We start from the raw sequence: 20,108 nt of genomic DNA on the forward strand, positions 1-20,108 counted from the left end.
TTGATTTGGTTTGATTTGGTTTGTAAAGCATAAGAAGGAAGTGAAAGATTCAGACTGTGTGTTATGATGTGCTATCTGCCGGCGTGAGGCAGAAACGGGATCATGCAGACTACGCAAAACTAAGCAAACAGACTTTTCTTTCCTCGCTGTTTTTCTGACTGAGTGCGTCGGCAGAGCAAAGCCGCTGTGGCAACTGCCCCCCCCCCCCTCGCCCCCCCCCCCCCGGAGCTCGCACGGAGCCTGCCCGCTGTCCCTCCCACGCACTCGCACACACGGCGAGGTTACTGCAGACAGGCGCGTGACTCATTAGGCACTCAGCCCCAGGGGGAGCGCTGTGCTTCGGGGGGGGGGGGGTGGCGCGTGCAAGAGAGAGCGGTAGGAATGTCACGGGCTGCTACCGCCGTGTGTGTGTGTGTGTGTGTGTGTGCGTGCGTGCGTGCTTGTGTGTTTGTGTATGTGTGTCTGTGTGTGTATGTGTGTGTGTGCATGGATCAGAATCTGGATACAGAGCCTCTCAGAGCATGATGTGTAAGCAATAACATTTCCCCCCCTTTTCCCAGTAATAACAGCTATAAAAAATGAACACAGAATTAATAAAATAATTATAATAATAAAACAGTTTTACAGTGTATCACATACACTCAACCAGTGTTTCCTCTGGCTTGGCTGAGCTGTAGGTTTTTGCGTTCCTTTTACATAGAAATTGTCCTTTGCTAAGCATAGCTTTTTGTGTTAGTGTTAGACAGAAAATAGTCCCTTCTGAACAGTATAAAGTGACAGAGTCTTGACAGCGTGTACGCTGTGGAGAATAGGTTATGATTATTCATTCCGTTCCAATAAAGAGGCCAGCGAAGACATTGATTTTGCTGTGTGGCGGTGCAGAGGTCTGTATGACTGCTGGCTGTCTGACAGAGCAATGCACAGTTTGGTTGAATTAGCGGTCTGTAAAATTCGCGTTGTGTGGATAGGATTTCAGCCACATTATTGATACACATGTTGTGCCCAGTGGAATGCGCCACAGTTGTGTGAAGAGATGGCTGAGGCCGACCGCTAAGACCATGTCGACCTTCAGCGTAGCCTCCTCGAGCAGCTACCTGCGGTTTGACTCTTGCCTCTGTTTTTCATGGGGTGATAAAAAAACAGCCTGCGAGTAGAGCTGTGTCCAGGCTCCAGTGACCAGAGTGCAAGATCAGCTGTGGTTTGATTGAGGATTTATGCTAGGGATCTGTGGAAGTGTTGATTTAAAACTGGGCTGACCCTAAACATGAACAAAGGCAACTGACAGCTGATTGCCCAGTGCAGCCCCTCAGTGGTTTTAGTCCTGCTATTTCCCACTAAGCCATCCAGGCCAAAGGAGGTAAGGATGGCAGTTATAACAAAGCTGTTGTAGTTGATGGTAACTGGATTAATTGCTTTGAAGAGCAACATGTAAAACCATGGAAGACCATGGAAAACCAGATAATTGATCACAGACACATGTCTGGACAGGGATGTGTAGACTCCTCTAAGGACTCCTCTGTTCTTTATTTTGTAGAGGCAAGAAGGTAGAGCGTAAGATAGCCTCAACATGCTCTAAAGTTCAGACCTGGGTTTCTCACTTAAATGTATGCTACAGTGGCCGTGGTCTATATGGACTTTGTCTGGTATCTTGAGACTGCTTAGTCATTTTTGCAACCCAGTGCTGGGACCTGATGCAATAGTTTTTTTTTTTTTAGCTAGATGCATATTCATTTATTCAACAAACTTTTAAGAGACCGTATCATTTGTGTGCGTGTGTGTGTGTGTGTCTGTGTGCTCAGACTTGAAATCAACTTTTAAATATAGCCTGGCCTATAACTTTCAGACATAAACAGTAGGAGGATTTATTCATAGCAGTACTGTTCATAGGAAATTTAGAAATAGATATTTTTTTCCATGGTTGTCATATGGTTGACCACATGCTGTGTTGCATAGCGGAGTGTCTCGCCTCTGTAATGTGTGTGAGAGCGTGTGCGTTTGTGTATGTGCGTGATTGTGTGACTGTAACCATGTGTATGTGTGTGTGTGTGTGTGTGCAGTGTTTGTGTGTGTGTTTATGAGTGTGTGCGTGTGTAAGTTAGAAAGAGAATGTGCATGTGTGAGCACTTGTGTGTGGGATGCAACCTATCTTTTGAATGTTTTGTTTTGGAATGCCCTTCTCTGTGGTGCGTGTTTCCGGAAATAGTTTGAAATCGCCCACGGTCCTGCGTCAGTGCTGGCAGGGTTGGGGGGGGGGGGGGGGGGGGGGCAGAGGGAGGGTAGGGGAGGGGAGGGGGTTTCCGGGAGGTTCAGGAGAAGGAGGGGGGCGGGGCACTGGGTGGTGGCGGGGTGGGTGTGTTGTGGCTGTGTGGGTAAGCAGTCTCCTCACCACAACGTCTGTCGGCGCTGCTCCCAGTGACGGCAAGCGGGACTCTCTCTGCCCACAAGCTCCAGAAAAAGGAGCTCCCCTTGTGCTTCCTTTTATAAACTCTTTACCCTGAAAATACTCCCGTTTTCTCTGCTTTCAGCCATCACTGTTATTTGTGTCCTCTGAAATCATCATTGTTTTAGTAGCTATTTCGTGCTGAAAGCCTCAGTGTGAGTGCTGAAGTGACACATAAATCTGTCGTGGTAGGGGATCAGTTTAAGGGTTAAACCGACAACTAGTGAACATTTTAATGCTCTTTGGACCACCGGAGGCTGGGCAGGGTGGGTATCAGTGCACGTGAAGAAGGTCAAGGCAGATCAACACACCAGTTCATATTGGTCGTATGCTGTGAGTGGGCCTAACCCTTCACCATAGTCAGCAGTAAGAGTTGGCTTAAGAGACTCCAATTCATTTTTGTTCCCTGTCCTGCTCAAAGGTGGAGATTTCATCTATTTATGAGAAAAGCTGTGCCCGGGTTTTAGTGGGATGGCCATGTGCAATACTCTCCTGATTCAAGGGGAATTCTGCTCACATGGGTGAAATCAGGTGTATGTGTGCGAGTTTGACTGTGTGTGTGGTGTATGTGTGTATGCATATTTTCCTTGACTAAGTTTAGTACAAAAAAGCAATGGTGAAGCAACAGAGGGAGAGGTAGACAGAGAGAGAGAAGGAGAACATCAAGAAAGAGAAACTGATCTGTTGTTCCCTCAAAGATAACTTTAACTAGGTTACTGTACTGTACAGCTCTGGGCAGTAAAAGAACGAAGGAAAAAATGATTTCACAGCTTGTAAAAAAACGAAAAAAAGAAGAAAAATAGCTTAGAAATATGCGACCTTCTCATCCTCAGGGATGTTTTTTTTATATATATTTTCTTTCTTTTTTCCCCTCCTTTAATGTATGCCACTTGAGAGAATCCAGAGGGGTTGCACCTGTTTGCCTCTTGGCTAGTCTCCCCACCCCCCTCGCTCTGGCCTGCCACTCGTGCTTCAAGCCCTCTGGCCATGGGTGGGGGGGGTGGGTTATGGGGGGGGGGTTATGGGGTGGGCAGCCGAGCGCAGGAAGGGATAGCTTGAGGGGGTTGGCTGAATCCGGGAGAGGAGAGACGCTGGCACAGAGCTCCGGGCGGGAGCGTGTGTTTTCTAAGCCAGGACCATCCTAGAACATTGGTCAGTCTCTCCCTTTCTTTCTCTTTCTGTCTCTGTGGCTCTCCGGACTTGGCAAAGCCAAATTATTCTGCAGTGACCTCTTCAGGTTCACGTTAAAGGTCACCCAGCCTCACTCACAACACCCAGAGGACTTTGAATGAATGGCTTGAGATGAATTTCAAAAATGGATGCGGTTTATAAGACTGCGGTGGCAGAACTGAATGGGAGTAATTTAGATGAATATTGGCAACATTTTGAGATTTTTTTAAAGATTCATTTTCTCACTTCCAGCCTCGTGTCAGTAATTACTGCCATCTAAATGAAACAGGCTCTCCCTGCTACAGCTAATTGAACAAGGGACAATTGTGGTGTAGGGTGACTTTTTTATCATGGGAGCAATTACGTGTACCTGATATTGTGTTATTTAAATGCAGAGCCTTGAAATGCAATTTACCTCCACCACACATTATTTTGTGTGTTTTTTCTCCACTGATTTCCCCAGTCTTGTATGTCTTATATATATTATCTGTATTTTTATATATATATTATATGTATTTAACATTCCTCCTGTCTTTTACTGGTGGAATCCCTCAAGGTTCTGTGCTGGGACCAGTGTTACTTCTTATCCTTATGCTGGTCCTTTGTGATGTCATTAGATGACCTGGGATTCTGTATCATTTCCAAACTGATAGTACACAACAGTAACTGCAATTTAAGCAACTTCTTGGGGAAATGAAAGGAAATGTGCTTCAATTTAACAGCAATAACATGGAGATTGTGCTGAAAACATCAGACTTACAGTCTAGTGAGCTCTTGGCACGAACCTTTGTATGCTTTTACTCACGTGTTACACCTTAATAGTAAACAACATAATTTTAAATATGTTTGGGCCAAGATCCACAACAATCAAGCTGATTGTAGAGAAACTCATCCACACTTTGCCTTCACCTTTTTACATAAATTTCCAAAAAGATTTTTGAAAAAAAAGAAAAAAAAAACAAATAAGTGTCATATAAGTTTATTGGATGCTGATTAATTTGGGTAGCACAGACCTAACAGGTCCTCCAAGCAACATCATGCTCTTCATAAACTTTTCTTTATTTTATGCCTGTTTGTAAAGCTAAAATTTAAGAGTCATTTGGGGGCACAGATGTTTGTTAATTGAGGAAAAGGAATGATTGTCAAAGTATCAAAGACCATCTGGGCAGTAAAGTGGTAAAATTGAATTCTGAGAAGCTCGGTTTCTTAAGCTAAAGAAATGTACATATAACTTATTTTAAGGGGACAGGTAGGCTAGCCTTCCAAATAAGCAGCGCAAGGCACATAGATTACTAGAAGCCATAGATGAATAGAATTCCTTAGGGACAAAAAGGCAAGTACATCACAATGGTCATGGTGACTGCAGTGCCTTCAGAGGCCACCCCAAATATGGTTGGGTCTGGGTGATCTGACTAATCAGATCATTTGTAGCACTTTGTCACTTTCTGAGTCTGATGTAATAAGTGATGAGTTACCCACATTGCTCATTCAGTTGAACTGTCCCGCAAGAAAGACAAGGACCCCAAACCATATTGCTGCAAGGTTTTTCTCCTCAATTGATTACTTACAACTTGAATTATTATTCTCATTGTGTTTGATGAATGACATTTTTTGAAATATATTTATCTCATGAAATTGTTACATGTCTTTTAATTGCCTTTAGCAACAGCATAAGCGACGATTGCTGGGCAGCAGTGTAGCGTAGTGGTAAGGAGCAGGACTCCTAATCGAACGTAACTCATTCGATTCCCCGCTGGGCCACTGCTGCTGTACCCTTGGGCAAGGTACTTAACACACAATTGCCTCAGTAAATATCCAGCTGTATAAATGGATAACATTGTAAAATAAAACTGTGACTGATGTAAGTCGCTTTGGATAAGAGTGTCTGCTAAATGCTAATATTAATAATGCTTTATACAACGGCACTGCTGCAGGAAGATGCCCATGTGATGTACTCAGTGTTTGAGCTGAGGCCAGGTGAATGCATGCTGCCTGCTGTCTGGGCTGTTTTCCGCTGGCGGAGAACGCCACTCTGAGAGGCCTCGCTCTCTTTTGTGTGCCCGCACAGAACCGCGGGCGCCTGGCGGAGAAGCGCTCCGTCCCCCTGCCCCCGACCCGCGTGCCCAAAAAGGAGCTGGCCTCCGTCTTCAGCAGCGACGACAGCGAGGGGAGCGAGAAGGCCGGCGGCGACCATGCCGACATCAAGCGGGAGGAGGAGCTGCACTTCAGTATCATGAGAAAGAGGTGAGTTTCCCGCTGTGTTTTTCCATTCAGCAGTGTAGAGGCGAACCTAATCTCCCCCCCAAACTCCTGTCCCCTCACTCCCATCCCCCCTCTCCCCTCCCTCCCTTCACCCGAACCCTTGGCCCGCGAACATCACACTGACACTCCTGCATCCTTTTCATTGCTCTCCGTTATTTGTGGCGTGTGCAGAAAGAGCTAATTGTCGCGCGGAGGCCGCGCTGAATGCTCAGATGGAGCTCGCTCGTCAGAAATCATTGCGTGATTAAAGGTAATTTGCAACAGCACCGAGCCTCCGCCACAGCGCCGGCCACAGTGAGAACACGTGAGGCTCTCTGACAATAGATACCCATCTGTGCTCTGTGATAAGAAATACACAGTGATGGCCCTCACTTTCATGAAGGAACAAACAATCTGGACATAAATAACTAAATAAAAAATATATATAAAAAACTGCCCTGCCGTGATGGGGAAGTACTGTATAGATTATCATGACTCCCAAAGCGACACTCTCCTCATGGTTGGGGTGAAAGTTGAAGAGTGTGCAGTTTTTTTCCCTGTTAGGTTTATTACAGTTTGTACCCCGCACACACAGCACCTGGACTTAACTTGTTCAGTGAGTCTGCGCTTGTTGCATGTCACATGACACCTGTCACGTGACCTCCTGTACTCCCTGGAGTGAACAGGGAGGGCGTTGAATATGGGCAGACCGCGTGAGAAGTTTTTCAATAGCTGTAAGGGGACTGATATGCTACAGGGGTTTGTTGTACATCAGTGGGTGCAGGTGGAGAGGAGAATGAATCTACAAGGCTAATGTCAGGTTAATACAATTTGAAGATGAGATGAGAGCACTTGAGAGGAGAATAATCCAGTTCTCTCCACGAGCATAAAAATTACTCCTTCTTTTCCGTGTCAGCTGCTCATGCCATGCCTCCTCCACCTCGTCTCCGCCTTTCCTCTTGTTTATAATGTCCAAAAGTGGGAGTCAACTGCTTTGGTTTCATGGCCAGGTGCGATCCCTTCATCTGACTATACCCACAAGTAGGAAACCTCCAGCAGATACATTTGCATTGTATGGAAATTCTTATCTTATCTATCTATACTGGTGTTCAGCTGCTGAAGGGTGTTTGTGTAGAGCATGGCTCAGACAGGTACATGCACACAGACAGACAGACAGACACACACACACACGCACACACAGACACACACACACATGTACGCACACTCACACAAACAAAACGCACAAATGCTCCACTAATGCACTGAGGTCCCAACAATGTCAGTGCATTAAAAGGAACCTAATGACCGCACACCAAAATGGATCTGTCCAGCTCTGACATTTCCGTGAAACATCTATTTATTTCCGTGAAACATCTATGAAATGTTCCCAAAATCCTGATTGATGCCCAGCGTCTATGTCTATATCTTTAAATCTTTGTCGAATGGACCGCAGGGGTACTGTTACATTTATTATAAAGCAATAGAGCACATGGAAGAGCAACAGTACAGTCATTTTATGGGTTAAAGAGTCCTCACGCAAGGTTTATGTACAGTCGTTCAGTTGTGCTCTTTCGGCTGCTTTGTGCTAATGTCCTGCTAACAGTGCGGACACACCCAGCGGTGGGTAGTTAGTGCTTGTTAGAAACCATCATTTTGAAAAGATGGTAATCTAAACTGAGTACGCAGACTTTCAGGTGGCATTGGCAAGGAAGATTAGCTTGTCAGCAGTATAACTTTTCTTGAATTTCTCGACGGCCAGTGTCCCGCAGACCGGAGGTTTTAAATGAGCGGACTCCTCTGTTACAGCGAAACCTCAGGAGAAATCAGGTGTAATTAAGCCAGTCTCTTTAAAAAAAAAGTCAAGCGTGTGACTTTGCAGACATCAAACTGTGACTGCATGGGACACCGTGTAACATTACAAGGTCCCCATTAACCTTGTTATGGAGGTTTTTTTTCCCCCAACACTTTTTTGCTGCCTTGCTGTGAAGACGCTAATGAGGTTAAAGAACACCTCGGTCTTGCGGCTCTTACCCTTCCGAAGGCGGCGGGCTCCGAGCAGCCGCGGCTCCGGTCTCTTCCAGGGCCCCCGCTCTTTGCCCCCTCGTTTGCGCAAATGCGAGGCCTGACCCGGAGAAATAATGGGATGTACAATCTATGAAATTAGATTCCCATCGAGCGTCGCCCTGCCCACGTGGCTGTGGAGGGGGGCCTGAACAAATTGGATTTAGTGGATGGATGGTAAAAAGTAAAAAAAAGAAAAAAAAAGAAACAGGAGATCATTTTCGTAAGTATGATCAGGCGTCGGAAGTATATTTACGCATCATCAACACCTTGCTGGAATTAACGTCATTCTTTCATGATGTTATTATGCGTTATTACTGTATGTTATTATGTGTTCATTGTGACGTAGATTGTATATGTAAAATGGAAGTGATCATGTAATATATAGTAATATACATATAATATATTCTTAATCTGTTTATGTGTATGCAATATAATTAGATGAAAAAATGACAAATCAAGCCTAACAAATTAAACAATAATCCCATATCTAAATTTAAAAATATTAAAAGTAAGCATACAGCACAATAATTGTGTTTTTACTAAGGCCAAAATGTTTATTTACAATCAGTATATTTAAATATGTTCAGTTTGTTAAATATTGAATTTATACCAATTACTGTCATGGGTATGCATTTTTAGACATGTGTTGTAGAATGAACTGACTTGAATGATGTAAGCATATTTAAATATGTTCTTCATGGGAAACGGTGCAACACAGAAGAGCAGGCAAGGCATAGACACGAAGGGTCTGTGTTCAGAGCCTTAAGGTGCCGTCCTTTTTGAGAAAGACGAGTCGTTAGACAAGATCAGCAGACATCACTATATCTTTTTAACCAGATTAATGTTAATGGTAGCCAGCTTGACAGGTGATTAGTCCTTTGGCCGGAGAGAACAGCGTGAAGAGGCTGAAATTGTTCTCCCTGAGTTTGCGCAGAGCGCCAGGAACGCCGGTGGAGGCTGGTAGCCTGAGGTTTCCGTGGAAACAAACGCTGAAACCGCGGCTATGGTTGATACACCTTCGCTAAGGAGCGCGCATTCAGAATGAATGTGCGTAAAGACAGCTCGTGGTACACCCTTTGTTCTGAACTAAGTCATGCTTAATGAATGTGGGAAACGAAATTGTTAGTGGAAAAGAAACAGAAGGAAAAGAACCTAAAAAGAAAGTTTTAACTCACCTTTGTGACTTTGTGAAAGTATTTTTACAGGCATACGCATCTAGGAAAAAAAAATCTCAAAAGAAAATTGGTCATGAAGCCTACCTGCCCACAGTCCTGTTGAATGCGTAGATGGCAAGGCTTTGATTAAAATGTGCTGACTGCTAGTCTGGGTTATTACTGAGCAACCATCACGGATTATATCACTTACAGCTGCTGACATGAGAACTCTTAGAGGGCACAATACCCAAAATGTCCCAGGACTCTGTGTGATTACCTCCATACCAAAGCCAGGAGTGCACTGCAAAATGCATTTTCTTGCAAGAAATAGAGAGTATCTTAATGGCAGTGTACGTCTTAAAATTAAAAGGTACAAGATTTTAAGTCCTTAAGTGTTTTTTTTTTGTTTAGTGACTACCATTTTTCTTAAACATATTGTGAGGCCTTGTTTTACTGTTCTTTGAAATAGATGAATTTTAAATATAAGAGCAAATCTTATTCTGGAGAAAAACAAAAGGCCCTTTGAGCCATTCCATACATGTTACATACAGGCAAGAGGATGCTAAATACAATGAAATGTATGTATTCATTTTTAAGGAATATAACCTTTATATGAGACAAAAAACTTTTTTGCAATGTAGGCATTTTATTTTGATTGGTTATTTTCTTTGTATTCTGCTTTGAGAACACAGAGTATTGCTTATTCATTCACAAGGGTGTCCGATATCTGATTTCTCTCGTATAGAATACATACTCGCAGCCGTGTCAGAATAACTATAGCTGCTTGCAAGAGCTGTGCGTATAAATTTGACGATGGTGTCAGGAAGATGGTTGATTCCTGAAAGATGGACCCCCTTTTCCCAGAAGGAGAGATTAGGGAGGTGAGGGAAATAGAGCAGATGATCTCCCCTACCTTTCAGGGCTCTCTGCTTGCACGGCAACTCTCAGACACTCTTTAAATCTGGGCTATAAATTCAGCCCGCTCACGAACGGCGGAAGGTGAAGGTTTTAGCTCGTCTGCGCCAGGCTGCGCATGCGAGTCTTCCTGCCGGTGCGAAGCTTGCAGTCTCTCCTCTCTCTGTGGAGGGGGGGGGGGGTGTGAGGCGGTGATGATGACGGCGCTGCCAGGAATTATCCAGAGCGATGCTCACAGTGCTGCCCATCCAGGTCAGGGTGCAGGGCAGGAGGAGCCCAGCCACAGCACCCCCGGTGCACCCGTTTCACAGGGCTGAGCCGTGCAAATGCTGGTACGTACCTGCATTCCATTGCAAACCTGCAGCCACATCTGCTTGCATTCCTGCCTGCATACTTACGATTCTGGGGATATCTCTCTCCTCTGAGGGAATTTTTAATAATATAGCAGCTGTTATACCAGAACTCTGCACTAGAAATGCTTTTTTTTTAATATTCTAGCTTATAGAGTGCTTCTTAGGTTCTGATGACTGCATATTGCCTCTAATTGCATATGTGCATATATGCATATCTTTAGAATGGCAAGCAAAGGGCAAAACATATGTCAGAAAAGTTTGATAGAAACATCTTCCTGGTAATTGAATGAAATTGTGAAAGGAGGAAAAGCAGTATTCATTTTGAGGAGTGAATTTATGGGCTGCTGCATGTGCTGAGAACAGTTCTGTCCGCAGGGTTCTCTTCCGAATGTGCGACTAAGATGTATATATCTGGACCTGACAGGCAGGTCTGTGTAATTGTCTTTTTTTCGTAGTTGCTATCAACGCTTAATTAAAATGGGATAAAGCATTTCACAGGGGCTTGAATGCAAGCTAAACCAAAAGGTCAGAATATGGGATATTGCTCCAGGTAATTACCACCAGTTTATATATTATTTATGTTAATTTGAGCAGTATCCGTGCAATTTGGCAGTAATCCAGGGTGGTTCTTCAGGTGGTAGACACAGAATTCATTGAAAGTGCTTTTCTTTCAGTGCTGTATTTTGGGGGAATGGTTTCACATAGTGGAGCTTTCACAACTCATAAAATATTTCCAAAATATTTATGTTTTTAATAAGACAGTTCTCTGAAGATAACAACATGCATGCAAGTTACATGGTATCTGATAAAATACACTTTCTTACTTTTCTGTGAATATAAGTTCTTATTTTTGGCGGTTGCATCTGGGTTGAACATCATCCGTCAAAGAATTGAACATAAAGCATAGCGCATATTTAACAAGAGTCAAAATGCCATCAGATAGGAATGGAAGGCTGAGGTTTGAATTGCACAGTAGAGAGACTTGAGGGTTTTGGGTGAGGGGGCGCTGCTCTCTCTCCGGGGGTGGGGGAAGTCCCGGGCTGTGATGGAGTGGAACCGGCTGCACCCACTCCCCGAGCCTCCGGAAGGATTCCCCCCCTTGGGTGTGTTTCTGCTGAAAAACAAACCACCCTGCATGGGGATCCCCAACGCCCCCATCCCAACATGTGACACAGCAACCCTGCTGCTGGAAAGTTGGGGCGGATGAAAGGGAGAAAAATGTTTTTCGACAAGTCTTATTTCTGATGTGAGAAAAACCCCCTGAATTACAGGGATTACCTCGTCGCAGCTGTCTGAGGCTTCGAAGTTAGTCTTCTTTTTGTAAATTCTCGACCTCGAGGCAATGATGCCTTTTTTCCATTGGCCTCGGTTAGCTATTCCTGAACCGTGCCGTGTCTACATGATATTCTTCAAAACGTCTGTTTTGAGTTGCATTGTGTTTTCCCCAGGCCTCCGGTAAATGATTCAGCCACTAAAGGTGCAATTTCCCTTCATCTTATTCTGTGGATTCACCTACTATGCAAAAATCAAGCTGTATTTCATGCAGGAAACACAGTGGGACTTGATTTCTTAACTCCTGGCTAATAACACCAATGAGTGAAGCGAGTTTTCACATGCCTGTAACTATGGTTTGACGTAATCATATTTTATACCTATTGCCTTTATTGTACACTGCAAAGTGTGAGTTCCTTTGCTTTGTTAACCGGCATGCTACCTCGTCAGTAGTTAATTAGTAACTTATTCTTATTTATAAGTATCAGTGTCAAGTAAAGTGATTAAAACGGTGATGATGGGAACTTTAAAACACCTATCTTAACCAGGCATATGCCAGTAACCTCCCTTACAGGGCACATGTCTTCCTCAGGTTTATCATACAAGACTAACAGATGGTTGGTGAGGCTTGGTTGTTTGTGACCTGAATAAATGTATTGTCTTATACTGTTATGCTGATTATATATGTATATATATATATATATATATATATATATATATATATCATCCCACAGCTTTGCTGACATATTATCTCTCTTACCACTGAACAGAAATAGTCTTACAGTAGCTGTGGCAACAAAGAGGATATTCGCCTACATGTGCCCTACTGGAGACTGGTGCCCTCAGCAGCTTTGCTTGCATATGAGTATGACAGAGATAGGGGGAAAGAGAGACAGCTGATAAATGTCTTTGAGTATTGAAAGTGCTGTTCTCCGGACAGCAAAATCAGTAGTTAATTTCCTGCTGATGCAAATATCAGGATAGTATTATCAACTTGGGCTCAATCAGAAACAGTTTGTCATGTTATAGCATGCCATCTTGTGGATGAGGACATTTTTGTATAGTTGTGAAATTGTGTTGTTTTGAGCTTTGGGAAAAGTTGCTATAGAATGGGACAGTCCTTTGTAATTTCAGGGAAGACAGGCCTAGATAGCTACTCGTATTAGATAGTTACACATGGCTAGTTTGGCAGTCTGAAGCCTCACATGCCAAGTAGAAGTATTCAGAAGCTGACTGTGTCATATCCATTTATACCGAATGACGGGAAACAGAACCTCAGAATTTATGTGATTTTTAGTTAACATTGCGACACAGATCTTTCTGCCTATCTCGTAAACTTGCTAGCGATCTTTAGTTTGCTATCAACGATATATCAGGTTGATAAATTCACACTGCACAAGCCTACCTCCTGACATTAGCTGCCTCACAAGTATATCTGTCATTGAAATAGATAGCTTATAAGCTGGAAATAATTCATCATTGTAAAAATAGTCATTTCAAAAAATAACTTACAGTCAAAAGGATGCCTTCCAAGAGCCTGAAAAAATTATCTTTACATGCTGTGTTGCTAATTTTCACAGTGCTTTTTTTCATTCTACCAAAACAAAAATCATTGAGCCAAAATCTCTGTTGGGTTCGGAAGTAATATTCTTACACTTCCTGCAAAGCCATTCTGATTACTGCAAAAATGGCATTTCTGTTATTGATGGGTTCAATGAAAACATGTCTGCCCCCATTTTGGTAGATCATTGTCTCGGTCAAGACTGGTCCGTGTAGCAGCAGATGTAGTTATAACAGGAAAAAGAAAGTGAACTTTGGAATATGGGTGAATTTGTATTTGTGAAGACAGGGGTCAGAAGTTTCGATGTGCATTTAGTCTGAATCCACACTCATAATCAGACGGTATAGGAAGAATCCTTCAAAACCTACCAACAGAGACTTGATGCGGCAGAATTTTTTGAAAAACTTTTTTTTTTTTCCGCAGTCTTATCGACCTCGCTTCAGCTTGTGTACGGCACGCATAAAGGAATAGTGGCAACACCCAAGAGAATACAGTCTGCACTTATTTATTTATGTATCTATTTCTGTATGTATTTATTACTCCCTCCACTGTTCCAGGCCTCAGTTACAGACAGTTGTTTTTTGTATCCGAATGTGAGGAGAATAAAAACAGAGGGCTTTGCTCAAAAAAAGCTGAAAAAAACTTTTTCTGAGCTTCTATACATTCACTTAAATTTTCTTCACAATAAAACAAAAACTTTATTGTTTCCAATCAGCTCAACCAGGGAATGCCTGCATTTTCAGACCATAGTAAAAGGCCACATCTTGGCTAAACGTCATCTTATGTGTGTCGCATAATTCATCAGGGATCCTCCCCCAAGGAAGGAATCTCGGTGTGGTGCATGACCCTTTGACCTTAACACGATTGCAGATTTCTGCAGTTCTGTGCATGCCCTGTACCTGCAGGAAGCAGGTGAGACAGGGCCCCTTGCACACCTGTTCAGCTTACTGATCATCTTCAGGGGTCGGTGGACAGTACGGCTTTTAAAAATGGGGATTCTTGTTTTTGTTGAATTTCTATGAGTGTATGCGATCCTCCATTCATCAAAGCATTGTCAGATTTCAACTGCCCTCACCCCACCCCCACACTAGCCCTACATGCCAGCTGTTATGACAGTGAGTAGCGCTTGCAATTTTTTCAGTGTGTGTACCAGAGGTGGAGTCTTGATCTTATGTCCTAAAGCTTTGTCTCTGTCTCAGAACCTCTTGGGACTACATTAACCTGGGATTGGTCTGATCCCCTTATACCCATGGTCTCAGCCTGGGTCTAATTATTGGTATATTGGATGAGACCATGGCCTCAGCATTACATACTAGAAAACTATGTTATTTTTTTTTCATCTCATCTCTTAACGCTTTTGCTAACAGCCAAATAGGAAATAATCTTTCATGACCACTTATGAAGACACTGTTGATTGAATGGCAGAACAAAATGTGTCTCTTAATCTTAATCATCTTTATTCTTCTTTATTCATCTTCAATCCTTATTCTTTTTTGTCTGTGGTGGTTAAACATTGTCAGTCTTGGTCTTGGTCTCTATCTTACTAATGTCTTCCCATGCTTAAACGGGTCTTAGTTTTGGCGTCAGTAGGTCTGGTCACGACCCCATCTCTGGTGTTTTAGAATTCAGTGATTACTGCTACCATTCATAAATTCAAATTAATTCCATCAAGTTGGGAGCAATGAAATCACACTCAGTTAGCATTCAGGTGCTGTTCCACAAGGATAATTTGGTGTGAAATGTGTATAAATCTTCTCGTTTGAAGAGTTCAAGGCGGAAGGTTAAGCAATGAGCTACATCAATACTTGAATTCATAATAATGGATGATGCTTCCCAAGCCATGTGAAAATACACATGGCTCTTGCCACATTCCTGCACACTGTGTTATTCTGTGTCAGTTCTCTGTCTACCAACCAGCACATGCTCAGAGTACCTTTACCGGTGTGGAGCAGCTAGTTAAGGACCGCTGTGAATTCCCACAGTCAGGGAAACATCATTTATCACAATGAAGAAAAAAGAAAATAGCAGCTACTACCAGTATCTCACCTTGTTCTAAACAGCTGTACATTAAAACATGTTTACCTTTGTTTGCTATAGCTGTTGTGTATGGGAGGTGCATGCAAGAGAAAACATCTGAGTCTCTCATTCCGCAGAGTCACAATGCGAATTCTTATTTCTGCCGCTCCCCCTTTTGGCTGAGGGTCATATCAGAGGGTAAGCTGGGAGAGTCCTGTCCGGCCCCAGCAGAGGTGGAGGTGCATGTGCAGGTAGCGTAATCGCTACAAAAACCTCCAGCTGCACTGCGATATAGCTGAAGCTGGGCTCATGGGACACTGACCCCCCCCCCCCCACCCCCACCCCCACCCCGGCAGACTGGGCTGGCAGCGAATTGGCGGTAATGCCGCCATACGCGGAGTCAGTGTGCCGTGTCTGCCAGCTCGTGCGGCAGCCTCTGCACCTGGCACCACCCTCCTCCTTACCTCGCCCCCCTCGCCGCGCAGACACTCACAGACACGGGCGGCAGTGATCTGTGCCGGGACAGGGGCTGGTGCCATCTTTCCTCCCCTGTGCCTGGCACAGGGCCTGACTGTAGACTCTGCTTGGCAGCGGTGTGGTGCAGTGGTAAGGGGTAAGGCCTCACTTCCCAAAGTTTGCGGCTTTGAGTCCAAGATGGGGCGCTGCTGTTGTAGCTGCATCCCCAAAGAGAAAATTTAATTCCCTCTTTTTGACTTGTGTTTCGCCCATTGTTTTTAGAATCAGTTTTTTCCTCTGTGTCTCTTTTTCAGACACAGAAACAGCTCCTGGTTTCAATTTGAGCTTACAAGGAAAATCCCAACAGGTGTATCAGCAAGGGAGCGCTCTGTTTTACCCAGCTCACACCCGCAAAAACACAACGGTACAAAAAAAGTAAAATCCTCCAAAAGCCCACGAACTTGGCTGGAAGTGAGTTATGCAGTGTGTGGTATTGTGGTGGTGGTATCCAGCTGTTTTAGGATGCAATATTGTTGGCGCTAGGGACCATCAATTTTTTTTTTTTTACCTCTAAAGGAATGTTTGCTTTCAACAAAGTACTCTTCTGTGCAGACAGTAAATTTTACTCTGTATTTCAAATGTGATTTCAGTTCAGTGAATTATATTGCATTGAGTGGGCCAGAATTGCTGTGGTTTGGTAGGTCACGTTTTACAGGAGAAACTAATTGACACATAGAAGAATGAGAGATTATGACACCTCTCAGTTTAACATCTGGCATGCTGTGGATTTGAATTGCCATAGAATCAAAGCATGGAGGTGAGGTGGTTATAACGGTACTTTTATTTGGCTTGGAGTCTGACAAAGGGATCTCACCTGGCCACAGGCCAATTTATTTGAACCCGCTGTTTGGCCGTCATAAATAGGGAAAAGAATTTAGGGAGATGGTGTGGAGGAGGGATGTAGTGAAGAGCTGACATGGAAAGGTAGTACCAAATGGGATTTTTATAGTCACGGATGGGACCGGTTTGTCTAGGTTCGGTTACGTGCATAGAAGGTGTCTGAAAATTCTCCTCACACACAAACGTTAGCCTCACACACACACAGCACACATGCTCCCAGCCATGCCTGCCTCCCCCCTGTAGCTATATAAGGTTATACGGCTGAGAGTTTGTAACTGGGTCATTATATGGGTGTGGTGGAAGGGGATGAGGGGTATTGATTGACTGGTTTAGGATGCGATTATACCGGATTGTCTCCAGCGTGCGCCGGGTGATAAGAGCCCCTGGTTATTCTTAGCGGGGCACTTTGCTCCTCCAGCCTCCTCCTCCCCCCCTGCGCTGGACCGCTGAGTCAGGCCCTCGGGTCTTACCTCTCCTGACGCAGAGTCTGACCTTGGCTGCCCGTCCAGGGAGACTCATTAGCGGGCCGCGTCGGGACGTCCGAGTGAGAGGGTGCTGATCGCCCCCCAAATTGTGCCCTTTCTCCGCAGGCTTACTGAATATCCTCTGCCTTGGGATAATAACCTGCTTAAATGTGGAAGTGCAGGATGCCATTATCATTTAATGGGAGACCTGATGAGTAACAGAAGGTCTTTTAGTGTAGTAATAGTATTGCTACTCCTAATAGTAATAACAATTGATGATGATGACGATGATGGCCATCATTATTTTTATTATTGTTGTTGCTGTTCTTAGTGGTGGTGGTATTATTATTGCTGCTGTTGTTATGATAACTACCTGAACTCTTATCCTTATTGTTGTTGCCATTGATGTCATTAATAACAATCATAATCTACAAAGACTGTAAAAAATTAACATTGAAAAGGGCAGTTGTCTCATCCACAGTGCCGGCACACACACAAGGGATGGTACCCCACGCCCCTCAAAAAACCAGTCTTTAGCAACGTATCACTATATTTAGTTTATGTTGTTAATTTTGTTAATTTTGACGTAATTTCTCATAAGTTCACAAGCGTCTGACGGCGCGCATGTTGACAGTGCGATATTGTGCATTTCCAGTACTCATTACCCCAATCTGTCCTGTTATTTTTGCGGTGCTTAATCACTGGTATCCTGCGAGTGTTATCTTATTTTGTGGGAAAGCCGCCATTATGCGGATAATAAATTCACCGATAATGAAGTGATGTGTATTTGCTAGTGTCACTGTTGTGCATTCAGCGCCACCATCTCTGACTGAACTGATTAGTTCATTTGATTCCCACGCGCTCGTCCCCCTACCTAGCTGTACCTCCCTCCTCTCAGGATCAGAATAAATCAGGACTTGATTTCTTCCATCCCTGCAGCTTTCTTGCGTTTACCTGAAAATATATATATTTTTTTCTAATTAACACTTTGCACGCTTTCTCTGGCAATTAACAGTTTGCACGTGCGTACTTTAAATATCTCACATTAACACAGATGTTGCTGCAGGTTTATTGCCTTTTACCGGTGACTTCTGTTCCCAGAAATTGGGTTGCGTCTCTGAGCTTTTCTGAGGGGTTGACGGCTGCGTTGTTTAGCCGAAGAGCGGCTTCCGACACGCACGAAAAGGGCCTCCGGTAGATGATCCCTCAGAGGTGCATTACATTACATTAAATGGCTTAACCAGCCCCATAACAGAAAATACAATTACGTTATATGATTATGATGATGATGATGAAGATGATGGTGGAAATAATAACCACATTAATATCAACTTTAAAAAGGCTTTTTTAAAGAAAATACAGTGACACGCCACTGATATAAGGTGTTTTTGTCCCTGCCCCTGCTGTCGCCACGTCACTTTTTCCCTTCTTTGTAACGGCCCAGCAGTGTCTGGGCCATTGAGGCGTACCATCAAAAAACGTGTTGCGCAATTTGGGGGGGGCGTGCGAACACAACGAGACGATCTTAGCTTTCATGAATTTATTTACGTAGGTGAATTTGAGGGCCCTGTTACTTTTGCCCTCACGTGTCAGCAAAGCGGTCCTCTGGAAACGGGCTGTGCAAGACGCCGCCAGTAGACCGCTTTTTGCTCAACGTGTTGTTCCCTCGCTGGTTTCCATCTTGGTAATTGTCGTCGCTGTTTTACTTCCTGCAGTATAAACGTGCAGCAGCGTGCTCGCTTCGCTGTAAGGAGGCAGCCTGGCCTGCGGGAGTAGTGAGGAAAGACGGCAATGTCAGGCAGTCATTGCCAGAGAGCGTTCTCGTACAGTGGAATCCTGTGCTGCCAGGCAGCGGAGCGCCTTTGACAGCGAGCTGTTCCTCATGCCCTGGGTTTGGCCCCTGGTTTCGCTGACAAATGGCCGGCAGCCAGGCTCGGTCAGGGGAAATAAATCTGAAAGTCTGTTCCTTTTGGTTTTAAAAGCAGCTTTGAGCGTCATAGCTGTGCGTTACAGCACCACGGCCTGTAATCTGTGTTCTGTAAAGCTAGAATTTTGGTCGCCATGGGGGGGGCGCGGTCATTTTGATTGGCGGCTACATAACAGTGTTGAATGGGAATTGGTGGCATACAGCCCTTCTTTTTCCCCCTCTGGGTGTATGGCCATATTGAGATATGCCTCTCATGTTAGCTAAATGCTAATCTGGTATTGTACATCATTATGCCTTTTAAGGAGATCAGAGCGGTAATCAGATTGCATCGAAATACCCCCATGACACACTTCTTTGCACCTCTTTGGTAGGTAAGAGGCGGTTCTCGGCATTGAGGTGTTAACGGGTGTCACGGTTTTAGGGATGGAGGAGTGCGCAGTATCTTGTCCTAAGCTGACATGCGGCCCCCCTCCCTCAGTGGACAGGGTAGGGGGGGGGGGGGGGGGGGTCACGTGACCATCTGTCTGATGGAGGGATGGGGCCAGCGAGTTCCCCCTGATCTGATGTCGGACCTTCTGATCCAGGCCAGCCCGTCCCATGTGTGTGAATGCCAGGCCAAAGCAGTAGCTTTTCCAAGCGGCCAGCTCTCCTCTTAGCACATCATAAAAGCCTCAAAAGCAGGCGATGTTAAAATATATCAAAAATGGCTGTCTTTTCCAGAGTGACACTGGTGGTTTTGAGTGAAACACTAGCTAGCTTTGCAAGCATTTATGAGGCAGCGTAGTCCTTCTTCTCCCTGCCTCTCGGTGGGTGCACCGTGTTTCCATCACATTAGAAGTGCTTACTCAGCACACCCATTTATTCAGGCCGCTTCCCACTGCTGGCATTAGGTGCTGGCCGCTTTTAACAGCTGCCTATTTTCAGGGGCATTTTAGCTTATATATGGCGCTGCACGATGTCATACCACTCTGCTGCTGCTACAACAACGGTGTTTCTACGCTTGGTTTGAACCTGTGACCTTCTGGTTTCATGTCCAAACCATTACTTCCCCCATGTGCCTCTTGTGCTTTTCCAGTGTTGTTCATGATGGCCAGGTCTGTGGCTGATGGGCTGAGATATCGGAGTGTTCGGTGCTGGCTGTCACCTCGGAGAGTTTAAGAGTCTTCTGGTATTGC

At 44.4% G+C, this 20,108-nt stretch overlaps 1 protein-coding gene across 3 annotated transcripts in view; it reads left to right on the forward strand.

The window, feature by feature from the left end:
- Nucleotides 1–20,108, forward strand: part of LOC118781432 (sterile alpha motif domain-containing protein 11-like) — a 61,164-nt gene that overhangs the window by 10,887 nt on the left and 30,169 nt on the right. For all 3 annotated transcript variants that reach the window (XM_036534479.1, XM_036534480.1, XM_036534481.1), the window contains exon 3: nt 5,679–5,854. In XM_036534479.1, coding sequence (XP_036390372.1) covers nt 5,679–5,854 — 176 coding nt within the window. The remainder of the gene's footprint in view (nt 1–5,678; nt 5,855–20,108) is intronic.

Source organism: Megalops cyprinoides, chromosome 7 (genome assembly GCF_013368585.1).
Source record: "Megalops cyprinoides isolate fMegCyp1 chromosome 7, fMegCyp1.pri, whole genome shotgun sequence".
Classification (NCBI taxonomy): domain Eukaryota; kingdom Metazoa; phylum Chordata; class Actinopteri; order Elopiformes; family Megalopidae; genus Megalops; species Megalops cyprinoides.